Source organism: Delphinus delphis, chromosome 1 (assembly GCF_949987515.2).
Source record: "Delphinus delphis chromosome 1, mDelDel1.2, whole genome shotgun sequence".
Taxonomy (NCBI): Eukaryota; Metazoa; Chordata; class Mammalia; order Artiodactyla; family Delphinidae; genus Delphinus; species Delphinus delphis.
The window spans coordinates 67,174,004-67,197,073 of NC_082683.1; the positions used below are offsets into that span (position 1 = coordinate 67,174,004).

Sequence of the window (23,070 nt, forward strand, 5' to 3'; positions counted from 1 at the left end):
GGCAGGATGGCTGCCGTACACCGAGAGCATAAGGACCTGAACCATGGAGGTGAATCTGGGCGCAGCAGCCACGAGAGGTGGGAACACCTCTGAGAGCCAGAGTCCAGGCTTCGAATCCTAGACTGCTACTTACTTGCTCTTGCCACCTAAGGCAGCTAACTTCCCAGTGCCTCCGCTTCCCCATCTGTAAAATGGGAATAATACCAGTGTCTGCCTCTCTTAAGATCATTTAAAATTAATATACACAAAATGCTTAGAGCAGTGACCAGTACAGTAAGCACTTGGCAAAGGTTAGCTATTATTATTTTCAAGATGTAAAAGCTTACAACTTAGCAACTAGTTGAACTTAGGGAGGGGCAAGGAAAGAGTCAAGATGTAATGTTCATCAAAGGACTATGGGAGATCATCAGTAATAATAGCTAGAAAACAACAGAAAAATTCATATTGAGGGACATTCTATAAAATAACTATTTATAATCTTCAGAAGTGTCAGGGAAACACAGAGGAACCGTTCCTTCGGGAAGAAGACCAAAAGGACATGACAACCAAAGGCAGCACATGATTCTGAACTTGATCCATCGGCTTCAGAGGACATTATTGAGATGACTGGGACAATTCCACCGAAATGTGAATGGGGTCTGAAGATGTAGTTATTTAGGAGGATGTGTTTGGTTCCTTGTCCGGAAGAAATGACATTAAAGTGTTCTGTAGCCATGAGGCATCAGGTTGGCCGCTGATTCTTAAATGTTTCAGAAAGTTCTTTGTATTCATAACTCTTCTGTAGGTTTGTGTTTGGAAATGAAAACAATTTTTTTATTGAAATATAGTTGATTTACAATGTTGTGCTAGCTTCAGGTACACAGCACAGTGATTCAGTTATATATTTATCTTCTCTTTTTCAGATTCTTTTCTCTTATAGGTTATTATAAAATATTGAGTATAGTTCCTTGTGCTATACAGTAGGTCCTTGTTGGTTATCTATTTTATATATAGTAGTGTGTATATGTTAACCCCCAACTCCTAATTTATCCCCCTCCTCTTGCCGCTTTGGTAACCATAAATTTGAAAACAATTTATTTTAAAAGTAATGGCTAGCGGGCTTCCATGGTGGCGCAGTGGTTGAGAGTCTGCCTGCCGATGCAGGGGACACGGGTTCATGCCCTGATCCGGGAAGATCCCACATGTTGCGGAGCAGCTAGGCCCGTGAGTCATGGCCACTGAGCCTGCACGTCCGGAGCCTGTGCTCCACAATGGGAGAGGCCACAGCAGTGAGAGGCCCGCATACCGCAAAAAAAAAAAAAAAGTAATGGCTAGCATTTGTTGAACATTCACAGTGTATCAGGCACTGTGGTCCGTGCTTTGCACATGAGCGGATTCGGTGCCCCAGGAAACTTCTCTGACATGCATGTGTACCAAATTGGGTTTGTGGACCCCTACTCTGCCCCCTGTAACAGCTGGAACTCCTCCCCACTAGACCACCTATAGTGACTGCTGTGTTTTGTCTACAACACCATCTGCCGTCTATGGACAGTAAGCTTTTGAGGGCAAGGTCTGTGTCCCATTCTCCACTGTATCCACAGCTCTGGACATGCTCCCAGTAAATCATCACTGTTCAGTCCATGCTGGTGGATGAAGCACTGAGGCCTGCTCACCATGGTGACTATAGCCCAAAATGAGGCACCAGATTTGGGATGGATGTCTGATACACGACTTCTCTTCTAGGTGGCCCAGGCTCTGGCAAAGGCACACAGTGTGAAAAGCTGGTGGAAAAATATGGATTTACACATCTCTCGACTGGCAAGCTCCTGCGGAACGAGCTGTCATCAGAATCTGAAAGAAGCAAATTGATCGGAAACATCATGGAACGTGGAGAGCTGGTGCCCTCAGTAAGCAACAGCTGCCTTCTCTGGCTGGGGAGAGATTTGGGAGTGTTGCAATTAATCTAAGCTTCTGAAACAAAGAAACCCAAAAAGGACAATAGCTGTATTTCATTTCTTTCTTATGTAACAGTCCAGAGGTAGGCAGGAGGTCAGCAGCAGAGACCCATCTGCCAGACCAAGTTGTCCAGGCCCAGGTTCCTTCTGTCTTGTTGCTCTGCCAGCCCCTTGAATGTTACCTTGTTTCATATTTTCTTCTAATATGGGTCCCCGCTTTAGAGTTAAAATCTTCAAAGCAGAAGTGAGCTTGGTGCAGCAGAACTTAGAATTAGAACCCACTGGAAAATAAAAAACATTTTGGTCTAGTTCTGAGAGGTATAATGACATTAACTTGAAATTTGGTATCTTCCCTGTGTGGCTGAAGTAAAGAATATCCCTTTTGGGCTTCCCTGGTGGCGCAGTGGTTGAGAGTCCGCCTGCCGATGCAGGGGACACGGGTTTGTGCCTCGGTCTGGGAAGATCCCACATGCCGCGGAGCGGCTGGGCCCGTGAGCCATGACCGCTGAGACTGCACGTCTGGAGCCTGTGCTCCGCAATGGGAGAGGCCACAACAGTGAGAGGCCCGTGTACCGCAAAAAATATATATATATATCCCTTTTATTTACCTTTTTTTGTTTGTTTTCAAGTCACTGTCCATCTCTGAGAAGCTAGATGCCACTGGTATCAAAAAACATTCATCCCTTCCAGACTAGGTCCCACACTAGGCTCTGTAGTCAGGGCTCCTACAATGCAGCCCCTATTAGCTAACAGAGATTTATGCTTCCTCTTCAACCAGCTACAGTCTGTTTCCCACCTGGAAGCCAGAATGGTCCTCATGAAAGGAAACAGACCATTGCAGATGACTCTCAGTGGGCCTCCTTCTGCCCACTCTTTTCCCCACACAGTTTACTCTTTTCACAGCAGCCAGAGTGATTTCTTGAAAACATTTATCCCCTTCCCCAGAAGCTTCCAACAGCTCCTCACCACACTTAGAATGAAATCCAGAGTCCTTCCCGTGGCTCTGGACTCCAGCTTGCTCTCTGACGCTGTTTCCCCACCACTCTCACGTTTACTCTCAGCCAACCAGTCACTTCCTCATTTTTCCTCCCACAGGCCAGGCTGTTCCTGCCTCAGGGCCTTTGCACTTGCTTTTTCCTTAGCCAGAGCCCTCTTCCTTCATATATGCATATAGTTTGCTCCTTTACTTCATCCAGATCTCTACTTAAATATCACAATTTATCAAAGAGACCCTTGCTGAGCACCCCCTCTAAAATAGCACCTGTAACATTCTGCTTCTTCTGTCCTGCTTTAATTTCGCTCCTAGTAGTTCTCTCTAGCTGATTATTTCTATATATTTACTTGTTCGTCTATTATCTGTCTTTTTCACTAGAAGGTAAGCTTCATGCAGATTTAATTCGTTATTATCTAGGGATAGTTTCTGACCGCCCTTACGATGGCTGCACTCCCCAAGTCCCTGCCAAAAGTCAGAGGATGCCTGGGACCCAGAGAACACAAGGAATTCCCCCCAGTTTGGGCAGCTGGTGGCATTTTCCTACATCCATTCCTAAGCTTCCATGTATCCCTCCTTCCTTATTTTCCATGAGCGCAAGTTAAACCAAATCTTTTAACAGTAATATTGCTAGAAAGTGCTACTTCATATCTACTGAAAGTCTCCTCAAGTCAGTGCGTGTCAAATTTTATAAAATATTTACTGGAACAAATCAACAGTGAAGCACATTTTATACTGTGTTTTGTCGAGTTTTAAACTGGCATTAGGCCTAATTCAAGGAGTGCTACTGTATGAAATATAGCACTATATTTCACCTAATCTAAGATGTCATTATTTTTAGACACCTCAGTAAAATATAACCAATAAAAATATACCGGTAAGAAAAAAACACTATTAAACTATGACCCAGTACTGACTGTAAGGTACCTACCAATTCCATAAACATTAAAATGGGGGGAGGGTGAGATTTGGAGTTGATGAAATACAGTATATTGCTGCCTGCTGTTAATCTTTTTGAAACTAATTTTTATTAGAGTATAGTTGCTTTACACTGCTGTGTTAGTTTCTGCTGTACAGCAAAGTGAATCAGTTATACATACACATATATCCCCTCTTTTTTAGTTTTCCTTCCCACTTAGGTCACCACAGAGCGTTGAGTAGAGTTCCCTGTGCTATACAGTGGGTTCTCATTAGTTATCTATTTTATACATATTAGTGTATATATGTCAATCCCAGTCCCCCAATTCACCCCACTCCCGTCCCCTTCCCTCCTTGGTATCCATAAGTTTGTTCTCACCATCTTCCTGTTATCTCTCTCCCTCCCGTGATGGGATGGCTCGGGAGAACTGTGCTGACTCCAGTGTTGTTCTGTGGAAGAGCTCGCGTCCTGACTGCTCTCCCTCTGCTCCAGGGCATCGTTCTGGAGCTCCTGAAGGAGGCCATGATGGCCAACCTCAGAAACACCAAGGGTTTCCTGATTGATGGCTATCCTCAGGAAGTGAAGCAAGGGGAAGAGTTCGGACGTAGGGTGAGTGTTGTTATGGGGATCATAGCAGAAGAAAAGTAGGGGACATCATCGAGGCTGGGGGATAAATTCGAAGTCTATGCCTTCCTCAATTACATTAAATAAAACTTTCTATTACAAATGGCAGAAACTCAGCATGCATGCCAAAAGAAGGGTGGAGGGTGGGAATGCTGGTGGTGGATTTATGGGTTCAAGTAACTAAAACTTCCAAGAGCAGCTCACACTTGGTTGGATCCACGTATTCAAATTTGTTCATCCGTGATCTGACGTTCTCCATCTCTTGGATATTCTTTCTTTGCATCGGCCTCATTTTCTTCCTGTTACAGGCTTATATTCTACCATCTAAGTGATCTCACAGAAAAGTGTTTCTATTCTCCAGCAAAACACCCAGGATTTTGTTTCATTATCCTGGATTATCAGGTCCTGGGCTCATCACTGAACCAATCACTGTGGATATCCAGGAATATCCTGGTCCAGCCCGGAGGACCAGGGCAAGGATGGGAAGAAAGGAGGGAGAATGGGCACCACACCTGAACCATGAAAAGAAAGGGAAGGGAATTACCCAAAGAAAAATAGGATGCCCTTAGAAGAAGGCAAGGAGAAAGGTTGCTGGACAGGTAGAATCAGATATATGTACCCCTATGACCATCCCAGAATCAGATATATGTCCCACCCTCTTCACTAGGAGGCCACTCACAGGGGAAGAGCAGGAAGTAAAAAATATTGTTCCATCATTTATTGAGCCTACTCTGGGCTAAGTCCTGGGCTACACACTTTACACACATTATCTCTAATTTTACAAAGTCCAAGGAAGAGGGAAACAATTGTCCCCATTTATTAAACAAAGATTCCAGAGCCTACAAGAATTAATATTTATATAGAGATCTCTTTAGACTAGTTTTAAAAGCATTTTTATATATGTTATTTCATTTGATATATTTTTAATAACCTTTTAGATAGAGAGAGGAGGTATTTTCTTCATGGTAAAGGTGATGCGTTAAGCCCAGAGAGGTTACATGACTTGCCCACAGCCCCACAGCTAGTAAGTGCCAACTCACTGGTAAGTGACAACTACTGGTAGGACTAAGATTTGGGGGCCCTATCTCCATCCATCTCTAACACTGCAACGTTGATTAGGGGTAATGGTACTTGTGTGTTCCCTGGGAGTTAGTTTGACCTCCTTCTGAGTCTCTGTTTTAATTAATTTCCTTAGATGGTATCTAAATACTTAAAGGACAATTGCTCACCTTACCTTGCATTTCCTATTTGCAACCAGAGCCAGAGAAGAAATTCCCTGGCGCAGTTGCCAAGGGTGGGCCCTAACCCCCGGGACTGACTTTCTGAATCTCAACTCAGGAGCCTTTTTCAACAAGATGGGGGTAGGCAGGGAGAAATGGTTTTGTGTGGCAGCACCTGGGACTGTGGCAGTTCCAGGTGGTTCCTGATGGGCACTCATGTACCAGAAATCTAAACAGCCTTCTCCCACCAAACAAACCACTTTAGGAGCTCAGACTTTTACATAATCAACTACTTTTTTACAAAATGGAATTGGGAGGATTGTTCTAGTTTTTTAAAAAATGATGGTAATATTTTATCATGTTCTGTATATTTACAGAACATAAAATTTACCATCTTAACCGATTTTAAGTGTACACTTCAGTCATGTTAAGTGTATTCATATTGTTGTGCAACCAATCTCCAGAACTCTTTTCAATTTGCAAAACTGAAACTCTACACTTATTAAACTCCCCATTTCCCTGTCCCCCGCCCCCTGACAACCACTGTTCCACTTTCTGTCATTATGAATTGACTACTCTACGTACCTCACACAAGTGGAATCAGACAGATTTGTCCTTTTGTCACTAGCTTATTTCATTTAGCATAATGTCCTCAAGGTTCATTCATGTTGTAGCAGATGTTAAAATTTCCTTCCTTGTTAAAGATGAATAATATTTTGTTTATCCATTCATTCATTGATGGCCACTTGGGTTACTTCAACTTTTTGCCTATTGTAAATAATGGTGCTATGAATGTACATGTACAGATTGCTCTTCAAGACCCTGCTTTCAACTCTTTTGGGTATATACACAGAAGTGAAATTGCTAGATCATATGGTAATTCTATTTTTAATTTTTTGAGGAATCAATACATATGCATACATACTGCCAGCCATAGTGGCTGCACCATTTTACATTCCCGCCAGCAGTGCATCATGGTTTCAGTTTCTCTACATCCTCGCCAACACTTATTGTCTGTTTTTTTGATAGTAACCATCCTAATGGGTGTGAAGTGGTATCTCATTGTGATTTGGGTTTGCATTTCCCTAATGATTAATGATGTTGAGCATCTTTTCATGTGCTTGTTGACCATTTGTATGTCTTTTTTGGAGAAATGTCTATTCAAGTCTTTTGCCCATTTTTTAACCGGGTTATTTGGTTTTTGTTGTTGCATTGTAGGAGTCTGGGGTATGTTCTGGATTTTAACCCCCTATCAGATATATGATTTGCTAATATTTTCTCCCATTACATAGGTTGCCTTTTTACTCTTGATTCTGTCCTTTGAGTCACAGAAGTTTTTAATTTTGATATAATCCAATTTATCTATTTTTGCTTTTGTTTCCTGTGCTTTTGGTATCATGTCCAAGAAATTATTATCAAATCCAGTGTCATGAAGTTTTTCCCCTGTTTTCTCTTAAGAATTTTGCAGTTTTCACTCTTACATTTAGGTCTTTAATCCATTTTGACCTAATTTTTGTAAGCAGTGTAATGTAAGGGTCCAACTCTATTCTTTGCATGGAGATCACCAGTTGTCCCAACACCACTGATTGAAAAGACTGTTTTTTCCCCATTGAGTGGTCTTGGACCCTTTTCAAAAATCATTTGACTGTGTATCCGAGAGTTCATTTTAGGGTTCCATATTATATTCCATTGGTCTAAGTTACTGACTTTATGCCAGTACCACACTGTTTTGATTGCTGTAGCTTTGTAATAGTTTTTAAATCAGGAAGTAAGAGCCCTCCAACTTTGTTCTTTTTCAAGGTTGCTTTGGCTATTCAGGGTCCCTTGAGATTCCACATGAATTTTAGGGTGGATATTTCTATTTCTGCAACAACAACAAAAAAATGTCATTGGAACTTTGATAGGGATTGCATTAAATCTGTAGATCACTTTTGTAGTATTGACATCTTAACAATATTAAGTATTCCGTGGATTGTCTTACATTTTTGTTTATTTTGATCTTCCAGCCAGTGTCCAGGCTGTAAATAAGTTTCCTGGGGATACTCTTGAACTGAGGAACAAGGGCATCTTTCCTGCACCACCTCTGAATTAGGGCCTCTGCAAGGCCGAGGGTGAGGGGAGATCCAGAGAAGAGGAAGGGGTGGTCGGGGCCCTTTAGGGGCTCCCTGCTTATTAGAAATTGGCAGTTGTGTGAACACGCCATTAAAACACAAGAGGGCAAAACCTTAAAAAAAAGAAAAACACACACACACACAAGGGAGGTGAGCGCTCACTGCTGCCAGTCAGCAATGTTGATTGATGTTCAGGCTTCAAGGTGGCAGCACCCCACCAGATTATCCCACACTTGACCTTGCCCATGAACTTAAGGTCCGAGAGTACTGGCAGGGTCTCTGGGACAGTCCGGAAAGGTCACGAACTTGCTTGGAAGTGCTGGGGAAAATATCCTTTTCAATGTCTTTTTTTTTAATTGCTCTCAGTGGTAGTAGAATATTCTTTGAAACCCCCAAATGGCCAAGTGTGATAAATAAGGTGTAGGGTAAAGAGAAACATCTTTTTTGTCAACTACTGTGTGCAAACAACCACAAAATTATGATCTTTGTTCTCCTTTGGGAACTTTTTAAACTGGGTCTGAAGGCAAATATCTGAACTTAGGCCTATGGGGTCCGAACTGTTTGCAGCAGTGACAGCACTGTTGCACTCACGTAGAGCCTCCCACGGTGACGTCTTTAAAGCGCATCACTTATGCTGTCTGGAGTCAAAAAAGCTGGGTGTTCACCTTGGTCATAGATTAGTGTGACCCTGGGCATGTCACTCAACTTCAGATTCCTCCTCTGTAAAACAGAGAAAATAATGTAGTTGCCAAATCCTACTTAGAGGGTTTTGTGCGCATCAAATGACGTAACACACATAAATGTGACTCCTAAGCTATAAAAGGTTATAAAATATTATCTACTTTAGGGTCACCCATTTTTCAATCACATTTCATTCAAGCCCATAAATTCCTGCTCCGTCATGCCTTTCTCCTTTGCTTATAACCCAGGATGGGTGAGTTCAGGACTCTAGATGGCCAACCAGTCTATCCCTGGCCTTTGGGTAAATATGAATTCAAAGCATCCATACGATCTTCCTAAAGTAAAGCAAAACTTCCTTCCCCGCTGTGGGTCCCATTCAGACAGGTTTTAGAAAGTGTCAGATAAGAGGCTTAACTAGAACTTTGGAGTGAGAAAGAGTCATCAACATGATGACTGGATAGTTTCAACCTATGCTAAAATTCATGACGCACTTCCAAAAATATGCAAGTGCCCCTTTCATTTATGAACCGGCGACCTTCAAGTGAGATGTCTACGAAGACACTCTTTTGCATTCTGCTGGAAGGAGTTTGCAAAGATCAAGCGTGATCTTGATTTGTCCCTGGGTACAACAATTTAGAAGATTCTAATATCAGTTTGGCTTGTGTGCAAGAGAACACATCCAGCCCTCCAAAACAAGCACTGCTTTAAACCTGACCAGAACAACAAAGATGCTACAAACACGGAACGAGCCGCTGTTGATTCATTTATGCCCTGAAGGGACTCAATCATTTGTACAGCCCCATCCAAATTACAGGCAAGCATTTCATTTGAAATTTGGCAAAGACAAATACAGATGTATGATTTTCCCCAGAGATTCAGAGTAATAAGCCTGGCTGAAAGCACAGTGAGTGTTTTTTGTGTACCTGTCAGGCCTGCGACTCTGTTTGAAGCCCATTCAGGCCTATGGGTGGTTTTCTAGCCCATAGATGCCTCACCAGCCCTTCTGTATCACAGAGACTGATGTGTGTCTGATGCTTGGGACCATCTATGGCTGAAAAAAATCCAGTTCAGTTAGTAAGGCTGATGTTTTTGCATACTATAGCTGATTGCTCTGAGAGGCAGGTCCTTTGAGGATCTGCTTGGCTACCATACACAACACCACTAAAGACCAAGTACAAACTCATGTCCACAGCTTAGTGGTAAGTCTGTATGTGCTTTCTCTATGACCACCCTATCTTCTGTCCCCAAGCCTACTTTTCCCCCCATCGAATTAATGATCTGTGCCTTCAGTATCCAACATAGTGTGCTAAGGAAGGGAAGGTTGTCACTGTGTGTGTGTGTGTGTGTGTGTGTGTGTGTGTGTGTGAGAGAGAGAGGGAGAGAGAGAGAGAGAGAGAGAGAGAGAGAGAAAGGGAGGGAGGGAGGGAGGGAGGGAGGGAGAGAGAGAGGGAGAGAGAGAAAGAGAAGGAATATGAAGGAGGAGTTGGGGTTTCTAACCACCATCCCCAGCTCCCACCCCATTTGTGAAGCCCTGGTTATAGTCACTTCGTGGCACAGGCCTGTATTTAGAGCCTGGCTTTATAAGTCCAAGACGAGTCATTTGATTCTACAGAGTTCAATTTCCTCTTCTATAAAATATAGGTGGAAAATAGCTACCTCCAGCCATTAAAAAAAAAAAAAGAAATCTTGTCATTTGCAACAACATAGATGGATTTAGAGGGTATTTTGCTGAGTGAAATGAGTCAGACAAAGAAAGACAAATACCTCATGATCTACTTATATGTGGAATCTAAAAAACCAACCAAACAAAAACAGACTCATAGATACAGAGAACCAACAGGTGGTTGCCAGAAGGGAGGGGGTGGGGAGTGGGCAAAATAAGTGAGGAGGATTGAGATGTACAAACCTCCAGTTGTCTAGTAAATAAGTCACGGATATAACACACAGCATAGGGAATATGGTCAGTCATATCGTAATAACTTTGTATGAGGACAGATGGTAACTAGACTCATCATGGTGATCATTTCATGATGTATGCGAGTGTTAAAGCATTACGTAGTACACCTGAAAGGAACCTAATATTGTGTGTCAACTATATTTCAGTTAAAAAAAAGAAAAAATTGCTACCTCAGTGCTTGTTGGGAGGATTGGCTGAAATCCTTGAAATGTGCCTTATATATGTATAAGCCTGCGTATGATGTTCAATACATTGTTATGGTTTTTTTCAAAATTATGTATATTTTTTCTGATTATAGAAGTAGGAATTATATAGGTATGAGACAATACAGGAAAATGTAAAACAAAGACTAACCAACCACCCAGAGATAACACTCTGATGTCTGTTCTTCCGGTCTTGGTTGTACCTATCTTCATGCAGTTAAAATCGTACAGGATACATAACTATCTGAATAATAGCTGTTATTTTTTGAGCACTTAAAATGTGCCCGGAACTGAACTAGATGCTTTACCCATGTCATTGTATTAATCTTTACAGTCCTATTCAGGATTGTATTAATTGTATTAATCTTTACAATCCTATTCAGTAGGTATTATTATAGTTTATTTTCATCTCAAGGAGGGTGTGTGCTTAGCCTGACTCCCTGGTGTGAAATGGAAACGCTTTCCTGTGTTAACCCAACATTTCAGCAGCCAAGCTAAACACACGTTAACAGAAGTGAAATGCACGGGTTTGCTCTTGCCTTTTCCTCCCAGAAGCCTCTTAGCTGAAATTCTGCCCTTAGCCTGACTATGCAGATGAGTTTCCCGGATGTGTGGATAATGACAGTGTATCGCTCTGCCTGGTTGCTCTGAACTGTCTCATAACACTGTTCATCTATAGAATCAGTGATTCTGTTTATAAGTGCATTCTACTCTTTGGAATGAACACTTAGCAGGAAAAAAAAAAAGTTATGAGTCTGGCCAAGGAACTTTCTAGTTGGTGTGTCCTAGTGGTTTGGAATTGTGGCAAGCCTTGGGACCACCTTGGGATTTTCCACTTGAGATTTTCCACTCTCTTCTTCCAACTTCCGGTTCATTGCAGAACTTTTGAGCTATGTAATGGCAGCACCAGGGCAGACGTTACGGTGGCGATGGGGTGGTATTATTATTATTAGGGTTGTGTGTTCAGCAATGCTGAAATGACCCCATCACCCCTCCTCTACTGAGGTTCCCCAAGGGGATAAAGCTCAGGAGTGAGAGCAAATGGGAAATAGGCCTGTGGCTCTGTTGTTAGCCGGGCCTTCCCTCCCAGTGCAGTGAGGCTGGTAGACACGCTGGAGTGTACGACTTAGGCTAAAAGCACGGGTGGGGCCTCTGACTCTTTCTAAATTCAAATCTGACCAACAGGGGCTTTTATGAAGTACAAAGGGATGAAAATGAATCTTGCCAGGCCCACATTAAATAACATTATCTCACATTTATGCAGTGCTTGAAATGGGCCGTGTATTAACTCATTTAATCCTCGGCAGCCGTCCTATGAGGCAGAAACTCTTGTCATCCTCATTTAAAATGAGGCAACTGAGGCGCCCAGAGAGAACAAGAAAGCTGGTACTCTGAACCGTCGAAAGTTCCTGAATGGCAGGACCCTGCCCACTGGTAATATGGCCTAACCCGTGTCCTGACTTAATCAGAAGAAAACTAAGGTGGGGGCAGAGGAGAGCAGGGAAAATGCCTCCTAATGCTCTACCTGCTGGAATTCTCCAGGCAAAGCCATCATCACAAGTCAGCTGACACCCTCATCCTGGTGGGCTGCTCTCAGCTGGAGTGACTGCTGATCCCAACCAGATTCCCAGAGGCAGCGAAAGCAAGTTTCCGCAAAATAAAACTAAATGGCCTCTGACACCGTCCACTTCTTTTCCTACTACCCCACCCTCCTCTCCTGGCTCCTCTTGGCCCACCAGGCATCTGGCCTGAGTCCCATTCTGAAGGCTCTGGCTTTGGAGTTACATGCAGCTGGCTCAGGACTGTCACTAACTAGTCCTCAGTGATCTGGGGCAAGTTAACCTCTGTGGGCCTCCATTTGCTCCCCACAGCGGTTAGAGCGATGGCACAGTGCGCCCGCTGCTGAAATGTTCTTACATATCTCAATGCCCTCCCAAGGGCACTTGTGCTCTAATAAGGGTCCCCTGAATACCCAAAGGCCATGAAGAGCCCAGCACTGCAGTGGCAGAATTCCAGGGAGCCAGCAGGGGAGTGCTGGGGACATGGAGTTGTCCCCAAGTCTCTGTGACTCATCCAGACAAGGACAGAGTTCTCTGTTCTCCCCTCCACGGGATGTTAGAGCAGGGGTCCCCAGCCCCCAGGACGCAGACTGGTATGGGTCCTCAACCTCTTAGGAACCGGGCCACGCAGCAGGAGGTGAGTGGCGGGTGAGCGAGCGAAGCTTCATCTGCCTCTCCCCATCGCCCCCCATGGCTCCCCGTCGCTCTTATTACCGCCTAAACCATTCCCCTCCCTCCGCCCCACGTGTCTGTGGAAAAATTGTCTTCCACGAATGCATCCCTGGTGCCAAAAAGGTTGGGGACCGCTGTGTTAGAGGCTAACCATGGTCCAGGGAAAAAAGGCAGAGCTACTCCAAGGGACTTTCTAAAGAAATATATCAAAGCGTTTTGAAAAATGATTGAATGGTATTTCACTCAAACATTTCAAAAACTTATAGGTGTTAAAAGCATCAGTGGAAGAAATGACCTCTGAAGCCATGAAAGGACATGGAAGAAACTTAAACGCATATTGCTAAGTGAAAGAAGCCAGCCTGAAAAGGCTACACACTGGATGAGTTCAACACTATGATATTCTGGGAAAGGCAATTCTATAGAAACAGTAAAAAAAAAAAATGATCAGTAGTTGCCAGGGTTAGGGAAGAGAGAGAGGGAGGAATGGATAGGAAGAGCACAGGAGATTTTCAGAGGGGTAAAAGTATTACGTATTATCCTATAATGGTGGACCATGACATGATGCAACTGTCAAGACCCATAGAATGTACAACACAAAGGATGCACTTTAATGTCAACTATGGACTTCAGTTAATGCTTCAGTATTGTTTCATTAATTGTAACAAATGTACCACCCTAAAGACATCATAGGGGAAACCAGGGGAGAGGAATTATATGGTAACTTTCTGTACTATCTGCTCAATTTTCCCGTAAACCTAAAACTTAAAATCTATTAATTAAAAAAAAAAAGAATCAGTGGTACAGGCCACTTCCAAATGGAATGGCTGCTTGACAGCTTTTTATGTAGGAAGGGAGTGCTGACTCCAGGAGAAATAGGTTAGGTTAAACCCCAATCTTGGCAGGAGAGCAGCTTCTCAAGGTATTATTTTGTGAAGAATCACCTGGGGATCTTCTTAAAATCCAGGGTCGAGGATGGTGCCTGAGCATCTGCATTTCTAACAAGCTCCCAGATGAAGCCTGTGCAGCTGGTTCACAGCCCACACTTTGAGAATCAAGGTGGAAGCTCCCTCTCTGTCCTGCACTTATTTCGGTTCATTTACTGCCAGCTCCTGCTCAGACACACATTATCTCTGTTTGTACCTGAATGAGTCCCTGAATTGTCATCCGTGTCCTCACAAGTGCCCTGAAAACCGCCACAGTAAGAAAACTTGCCTAGTCTCCAAACACAACCCCGACCGGAAACTGCTCCAGGAGCCAAACTCTGTAACTGAGCCCTAGGCTGCCTCCCAAGCTCGCCCTCTGCTGGTGGACAAGGGTCATTGTCTTCTAAACTTTCACCCAGCTTTCTTACTGCTCAAATGCTCTTTTTTTTTTTTTTTTTCTTTCAATTAATAAAGACAGAAGAGTTAGATGACATGTTCCAGAGGCTTATTTCACTCTTCTAGATTTTGGAGACTTTTTCCACTTTGTTTCTTAAAGTACATCCTTCAGAGGGGGTAGATAAATCATTGAACAGCACTTACTGACAACTTAACGGCTCTGCATGTTGTCTTAAAGTCCTCCCCTACCCTGACTTTGTTCCCATCCCTCCCAGGCGCTTTCCACAGTGGGGCGGTAAACTTTCGTTTACATTGCAAGATCAGAAGACAGCAACAATTTCTTTTGATCCAGGGTTGAGATTGGTAGTGGAGGCAAGGTTGGTATCCTCCAGAGAGAGACATCAGAAGCAAAAGAACACTTTAAGGGAAGGATGGGGAGATAGGGAGAGACACACTACCGATCATACACTATCACTCATTCGGGAAAACACTTCTTTGTTACCTACTATATACAAGACTTGGGATCAGGAGCTGAGCATTCCTAACGCCTACACACGAAGAGATCAGAGCCCAATACGGGACATAACATAGTGACTGATACTTACCAAGTGTTTCCATATGCCAAGCAATCTACTTACATTACCTTATTTAATTGTATTTAATCCTCACAGCAATTCTGTGATCATCCTCATTGAACAAATGAGAAAGTTGGGGGTGCAGAGAAGTTGAGTGACACCTTTAGTTAATGATGAAGTCAGGTAACTTAAAGAAACAATTTGTTATTTTCTCTCATAGGGTTCTGGGGGTTGATGGGCTCAGCTGGCTGGTTCTCGCTTGAGGTCCTTTATTCAGCTGCAGTCAGATAGTTGGTAAGGCTGAGTAGACATGTCTGGTGCAGGGGCTGGGATGTCTACAACAGCCAAGGTCTGGTCAGGCATCTCTGTCCACATGGCCTCTCTGTGTGGCTAGCTTGGGCTTCCTCCCAGCCTAGCAGTCAGAGTCACTGGACATCTTAGATGGCAGTTGACCAGGCAGGAACTGCAAAACTTCTTATGATCTTGCTTCTAAAAGCATGTGGCTTTACAATAGCCAGGACATGGAAGCGACCTAAGTGTCCATCGACAGATGAATGGATAAAGAAGATGTGGCACGTATATACAATGGAATATTACTCAGCCATAAAAAGAAATGAAATTGAGTTATTTGTAGTGAGGTGGATGGACCTAGAGACTGTACAGAGTGAAGTAAGTCAGAAAGAGAAAAATAAATACTGTATGCTAACACATATATTTGGAATCTAAAAAAAAAAATGGTCATGAAGAACCTAGGGGCAAGATGGGAATAAATATGCAGACCTACTAGAGAATGGACTTGAGGACACAGGGAGGGGGAAGGGTAAGCTGGGACGAAGGGAGAGAGTGCCATGGACTTATATACACTACCAAATATAAAATAGATAGCTAGTGGGAAGCAGCCGCATATCACAGGGAGATCAGCTTGGTGCTTTGTGACCACCTAGAGGGGTGGGAGAGGGAGGGTGGGCGGGAGATGCAAAAGGGAGGAGATATGGGGATATATGTATATGTATAACTGATTCACTCTTGTTATACAGCAGAAACTAACACACCATTGTAAAGCAATTATACTCCAATAAAGGTGTTAAAAATTAATAAATAAATAATAAAAGCATGTGGTATCATTTCCACCATGTTCTGTTGGTCAGTTACAGTTCAGCTCAGATTCAAGGAGGTAGAGGAATGGGCTCTATGTCTCAATGGGGGGAAGAGCTTAAAGTACATGGAGGTAATGAATCAATGAAGACCATCTTGGAGACAAGTCACCACACCAGGATTTGACCCTCAGCTGCCTGACTCGAACCTTTGTGTGCTCAACCATTATGCTCTACTGACCACCACGTAGTACAGACACAGCCACATTGTGCTCCTGGTGGCTCATGTAAGATATAGTGGTGGACAAAGAAAGAGGTGATTAGCTTGTCTCAGTAGGTCAGGCAGGGCTCCCAGCAGGAAACACCACACACACACACACACACAAACACACACACACACACACACACACAAACACACACACACCCCTCCCCTTAGTGTGGAGGACAGATTGTGACTGCATTGGGTAGCATTCTATACAATTCCTGCATTACATGAGGTGACCTAAAAGCTGAGGACAAGAGACAGCTCTGAGGCAGCCTGTGGAAAGCTGCTGACATGGAAATAAGGAGCCGTGATGTCCTGTTCCAACTCTGCCACAGTGTAGGTCTGGGACCCTGAGAGGAAGCAGAAGTAAAGAACTAGGGATCCCAGGTCTTTCCAGAACCTCGCTGAATGGAATTTCTGAGCATGTTGTGCCCCCTCCCCATCCCCAGATTGGAGACCCTCGCTTGGTGATCTGTATGGACTGCTCGGCAGACACCATGACCAACCGCCTTCTCCAGAGGAGTGGGGGCAGCCCGCACGCGGACGACAGAACCGCTATCACCAAGCGCCTTGAGACCTACTACCGGGCCTCCATCCCTATGGTCGCCTACTATGAGACAAAAACACAGCTACGTAAGGTGAGTCACCTCACAGCCCCCCAAAATGAACCAGCCACCCATTTTTTATTCAAAAAAAGAGAAAAAAATAGGAAATTTCGGTTAAGGGATCTTGGAATTAGAACTGCATATAGCTGCACAATTTGGGCCAAAATATGGGTCCCTTACTCTCTTCACTTTTTTTTTTGTGTGTGTGTTACGCGGGCCTCTCACTGTTGTGGCCTCTCCCGTTGCGGAGCACAGGCTCCAGACGCGCAGGCTCAGCGGCCATGGCTCACGGGCCCAGCCGCTCTGTGACATGTGGGATCTTCCCGCACAAGGGCACGAACCCGTGTTCCCTGCATCGGCAGGCGGACTCTCAACCACTGCGCCACCAGGGAAGCCCTCTCTTCACTTTTGTATGTCATCATATGGACCATGAAAAGCTGGCTATACAATGTTCATAGATGCCATTATGGTTGCTGGAAACCGGTCCTATTTCCAAGAAAGAGGGAGAGAGGGAAGGAGGGAGGCACGGGGGGAGGGAGGGAGGGGGAGGGGAGGGGGAGGGGAGAGGGAGGGAGGGAGGCATGGATGAGGCATAAGTTCTGCCTCCCAGACCTCAGCTGCACAGGAGGATCCAGAAGGTCTCGTCTGGATCTAAAATTCAACAACTTTGCATTTCTAGATTTTTGCCTAGTTCATAATTGGCCCTTGGCTGCCTCAGTTTCTTGCAATGACTAGTGTTATTGGGAGAAGCAGCATATGGGGCCAGGAGAGCAGATGAGGTGAAACGATGAGGAAATGGGTGGTGTCAACTCAATGATCATGAGCGCTAATCCATGCTGAGTCCCTGTTAAGTTCATGAATTTGGGAAAACTGCCCAATCCCCATTCATTCACTCATTTAATAACTATGTCTCAAGCACCTCCTATGGACCATCCACTGCCCTGGTGGTTTGGATGCAGGTGATAAGATGCGGTTCTTGCCTGCTAGAGCCTTGGGTTTAGTAGGGGAGAGAGACACGCCTGGGGTCACAATAAGGGGTCAAAGCAAGCACAGAGTGAGTTCCAAGGGCTCTTTAACTTGGTCTGAGGGGAGACAGAAGGCACTGAGGAAGCTCACCAGAGGAGAACTAAGCTGAGCCCGAGGTGCAGGTGCTGTACGGGGAGCAGAGCACCTCACACAGAACCTCACACAGAAGGAGCTTGGCTGTGACATATAGTGCCAAGGAAACAAGCGACAAGAGGTGGAGGTGGAGAGGCAAGCAAGGACCAGATCAAGATGAACCTATCATAGGAGCCAATAATTATCCTGAGGATGATGATGGGAACTACCAAAGGGGACAGACATAGTCAGGGCTTCCATTTAGAAAGCTCCCTCCATCAGCCTTGTGGAGCATGGGTCCCAAGAAGGTCAGGCCAGGAGACCACTGGGAGGCTGGGGAGTATGCAGGAACCAAACCCTGAGGACCCAATGCAGAGGAGAGAGAGTGAACAGCTACTGTCTGCTTTTCCCAGGAAGTTACAAGGAGACATGAGTCAATCAATAACAAACTTGTCTTGGAGACAGCTACATGATCCATTCCTTGGGGAAAACCACTGATAATGAATTCTTATCTTCTGAGCCTGTTAATGGTCCATTTTCCAGACTCCTACGAACTTAGCCCTGTGTCGAATCTGAAAGGTGCCCCATGATTTAGCTCAGAGGTGTCATGTATGTGACATGAGAGCGATCATCCCCGCCTTCTGCACCCACAGCAGGCACTGCTACGGCATCGTGGTGCTTTCCTCAAGACCCAGACGTGGCCTCATGATGTTGTTAGCACAGCGCGCCAGGCAGCTACTTCCAACTGCTAGGACTTGATGAGCAAGACGAATCCTATTTGCTGTACTTCATGTAACCTCCGGTTGCTACATAAAACAAAGACCTAGATGTTTAGAAACAAGCAAACAAAAAGTGCACTATGTAAGAGCAGGGTCTTAAGAATTCAGAATTCAGGTGGCAGAGGCCTTTCCAGGATTGGTGATTTCCACCCTTCGTGCCGCCTAGAATACACATGGAAATTACCTTCCACTTTCAAGATTTGCAGAGGTGAGAAAAGTCCCTAAGTAATTCAGAGTCAGAAAAGCCCTTTTACCTCTATACTGCATTATTCCAACCTGAATTCTACACACTCACAAATGACTGGCACGTGCATGCGGGGGTAAGCAAGTTCTCAGATAAAGCTGATTTCTGGAATCCTCCTTAGAAATTAATATCTAAGTTAATGGGAAAGGGAGTTTCCCGTCCCACGCGGCTCATCTCTGCAGCTCCACCCCACCCCCCATTTTGGAGATGCTGGCTGTTGGGTCTGTGGTGAGGTCACATGTATGATCCACTTGGCAAATTTTTTTTTTTTTTTTTTTTTTTTTGCGGTACACTGGCCTCTCACTGTTGTGGCCTCTCCCGCTGCGGAGCACAGGCTCCGGATGCGCAGGCTCAGCGGCCATGGCTCACCGGCCCAGCTGCTCCGTGGCATGTGGGATCTTCCCGGACCGGGGCACAAACCCGTGTCCCCGGCATCGGCAGGCGGACTCTCAACCACTGCGCCACCAGGGAAGCCCAAGAAATTTTCTTAAACTAGATGGGGGTGGTGAATGCACTTCAAGATGCAAGTGAGATGGATCAGTAGCTAGTGAGATTTCTTTAGGAATTAGAGCTGCCCAGTGGTCCAGCCCAGAAACACAGGACCCTCCAAAAGCACTTCCCTCAGACCTGTGTTGCCCAGTTATGCTTACGGTCGATCCATCCCCTGACACATTTACTGCCTAATGATAATCAGCCCTTTTGGCCTCCAACTAGCTAGAAAAGTGCAATGAAATTTCAAACAAATGTAATAAAAAAGCAAAGCAAAACTTATATAGCCACTGCCTTACTCTTTGTCTTTGTTATGCCATCATCATACAATAAAGTTAGAAATTCTTGTAACATAAACCAAGGGATAGAAGTATATGTGATCCAAATGGATCCCCTGACCTTCCGTTTTCCTCTCTCACAACGCCAGCTTTGCGCTGCGTCTAAGAAAGAATTAGAACTTTCATCCATGTCACTCCATTCCTCCTTGCACTCAGGGCAGACATCATTCGTCAGCTGTGGTACTTACCTTCCTACCCAGTCTGGATGCCTCAGAAACTCTCAACACAGCAATACAGGTAGTCACACACAACTCACTAGAGTTGACCTGTAAGAGAAAGCTTTTTTCACCTTGAGGGAGAGAATTTATTATTGAAGAAATAATTGAAATGTAGCATTTTGAAGTGAACAGCACAATAATTGTCCAGAGGTTGCCTGGTAGAGAGAATACTGGCCTGGGTATAAGAAAACCCAAGCCACAGTGGTGTGAATGAGCTTTGGGAACTTGGTGAGTCATTTCACAGCTAAACCTCTCAGCAGAATAAAATGGATGGACAGAATGGGATCTCCTGGAATACCCTAGGTCTGTCACTCCATGCTTCTCAGGGAAAAAAAACAAAAAACATAAAACATATATTTGTAATCATAAAAGTAACACAGACTTGTTTTAGAAAATATAGAAAACTAGGTAGTCCCATCACTCAGAGGCAAACATTCTGGATTATTTCCTTCAAATATTTTGGCTATGAATTTTTAAAGCATGATGGTGACCACAGGTATATTCATGAGGTTGTAGGTAAGAGGCACCAACCCTAGCCGGCCTGACCTGAAACACGGAGCTTACTTGTAAGGTTATGTGAACCGAGGCTGAAATGCAGCAGGTCCAGGAAGCCCGTGGGACCAGTCTTCCCTATGCTCTTCACACCTGTCTTTCCCTCCTTCTCTCTCTCATCTTGATTTTTCTCTTTCTCTGGCCCAGAAGCTAGAATATGGCAAACGTGCAGCTTCCATGTTCATGTTACCACAACAGCTCCAAATTCCAGAGAGAAGTATTCTGATTGGCCTTGTTTTGCTCCAGTCCCTGGTCCTATCAGCTATGGCCAGGCAGGCGGGGTCACGTGGGGCTTTTTTTCACTTGTTGTGGCTGTTCTATTGAGCGCATAGCACGTGTGGAGACACAGCAATAAACAAGACAAAGTCCCTCACTGAAAAGAGAAGAGCAGTAGACAAGAAAATAAAATAATTGCTAATAGGATTAGCTCTATGAATAAGACAAAACAGAGTGACTTGTTAGGCGTGGGGACTTTAGACAGGTGCTTGGAAAGTCTCTAAGGAGGTAGCATTTGAATGAAGACCTGACTAATAAAAACATGGTTGCATGGTTGCCTGGGACTCTTCCCTAAAAACTGAGGGGAGAACAAGGAATTTCCAGAAGAGAAGATCTTGTGAACTGGGAGAAATTCCAGAAATAGCTTCCTCAAGTGGCATGTACAGAAGTGTATAAATTGATATTTAAAACCTCTCCTTTTGCTAAGGATAAAAGTAACAACTACTTAAAAAAAAGAAACTAGAAAATTTAAGAGCATAAAGATAAAAATTATCCAGAAATCTTCAACCCAAAGATAACAATTAATGAACATTTTGATATATTTTCTTACATTTGTGTTTCTTCATTTTTTAAAAATAAATTTATTTATTTTATTTATTTATTTTCGGCTGCTTTGTTTCTTTGTTGCTGTGCAAGCTGTGCGTGGCTTTCCTTAGTTGCAGTGAGCAGGGGCTACTCTTCGTTGTGGTGCGTGGGCTTCTCATGGCGGTGGCTTCTCTTGTTGCAGAGCATGGGCTCTAGGCGCGCGGGCTTCAGTAGTTGTGGCACAGGGGCTCATAGTTGTGGTTCGTGGGCTCTAGAGCGTAGGCTCAGTAGTTGTGGTGCACAGGCTTAGTTGCTCCACGGCATGTGGGATCTTCCTGAACCAGGGCTCGAACCTGTGTCCCCTGCATTGGCAGGTGGATTCTCAACCACTGCACCACTAGCGAGGCCCTCTTGATTTTTTAATATACTTTTTGCTCATGGCATCATAAGCCCAGAAATACCCCCAGGCCATAGAGGAAGTGGTCCTGGTAACAGATGATATCCATCCCTGGGTTATTTATTAGTCTTAATCAATTTAAAACATAAAAAGAGAGGCCAATGACTCATTAAACATGCATTCAACAGATGCAGAAAATCCAGTTCCTTGGCAACTTGGCTTTTGTAAAGGAGAAAATAAGTTATTCGTTCAACAGTTCTTCTGCTGCAGTGTCCCAACTTCATAAATAGCTTAGTCATTTTTAGTAAGTCTCAAAATACGGCTGTACCCATTTATTGTTCTGGGTAGTCATCCAACCTGGCAGGAGACTTCCTGTGAACTGAGGGATCAAGAATGAGAAATGTAGTTGCTGCAACTTCCATGAAAGGAGTGGAAGCAGAAGGCAGCATCGAATCAAATTTTACCCCTTGGATGCAAAATCCACTTGATAGCCCTTAGCCAAGTGCATTCCTAAGATAGGAGCCTAGCACAAGGCAAGGAAAAACTCAGATTACTTTTATACCTTGAATGCTCTGTACTCAAATTCTTCTTTCAGTTGGCTAAAATAACTCTTGACCTAATTTTTCGTTCAATCTCTCCACGAATACCTGAGAATGTCACTATGGTGGTTTGTTACACAAATAACCGTTTCACTGTATATAAAATTTAGGTCACAGTATTTCTCTATGGCAAGTCAGTAAACGTTGCCCCATTGTTTTGAAGCATTTAGTGTGCTGGAAAAAAGGCAAAAACAAATTTGGAAGTAAACTTTTTTCAACTAGCGTCTTTAAAGAAAAAATTTTAATGTTTTTCCGTGTAATTTAAAACTGGAGTCCAGATATAGGTCTGCTTTTCACTGATTTTCAATGGCATGACAGTTTTTTTTAACTCAGGAACGTTTGCTGTATTTTTTATGTACCGCTGTTCCTTGTTTTTCTCAAGAACACGTAACTCTCTTCCTTCTACCCCAGTGCCATCCAATGGAAATTAAATGTGAGCCGTATGTGTAATTTTAAATTTTCTAGTAGCCACAATATAACGTTAGTTTCAGGTGTACAACATAGTGATTTGAAATTCAAATACATTACAAAATGATCACCATAATGAATCTAGTGACCATCTGTCCCCTTACCAAGTTACTACAGTATTGTTGACCATATTCCTTAGGCTGTATATCACATCCCCATGACTTATCTATTTTATAACTGGAAGTGTGTACCTCTTAATCTCCTTCACCAATTTGGGCCAACCTCCCGAAACCCCCTTCCCCTCCCTTCTGACAACCACCCATTTTCTCTCTGTGTCTATAAGTCTGTTTTTATTTTGTTTTGTTTGCTTGTTTTGTTTCTTAGATTCCACATATAAATGAGATCATGCGGTATTTGT

At 43.9% G+C, this 23,070-nt stretch overlaps 1 protein-coding gene across 4 annotated transcripts in view; it reads left to right on the forward strand.

Moving 5' to 3' along the window:
* The window catches only part of AK5 (adenylate kinase 5), a 236,941-nt gene that overhangs the window by 204,331 nt on the left and 9,540 nt on the right, over positions 1–23,070 (forward strand). For all 4 annotated transcript variants that reach the window (XM_060023864.1, XM_060023872.1, XM_060023881.1 and 1 more), the window contains 3 exons: positions 1,723–1,886; positions 4,337–4,453; positions 16,574–16,762. In XM_060023864.1, coding sequence (XP_059879847.1) covers positions 1,723–1,886; positions 4,337–4,453; positions 16,574–16,762 — 470 coding nt within the window. The remainder of the gene's footprint in view (positions 1–1,722; positions 1,887–4,336; positions 4,454–16,573; positions 16,763–23,070) is intronic.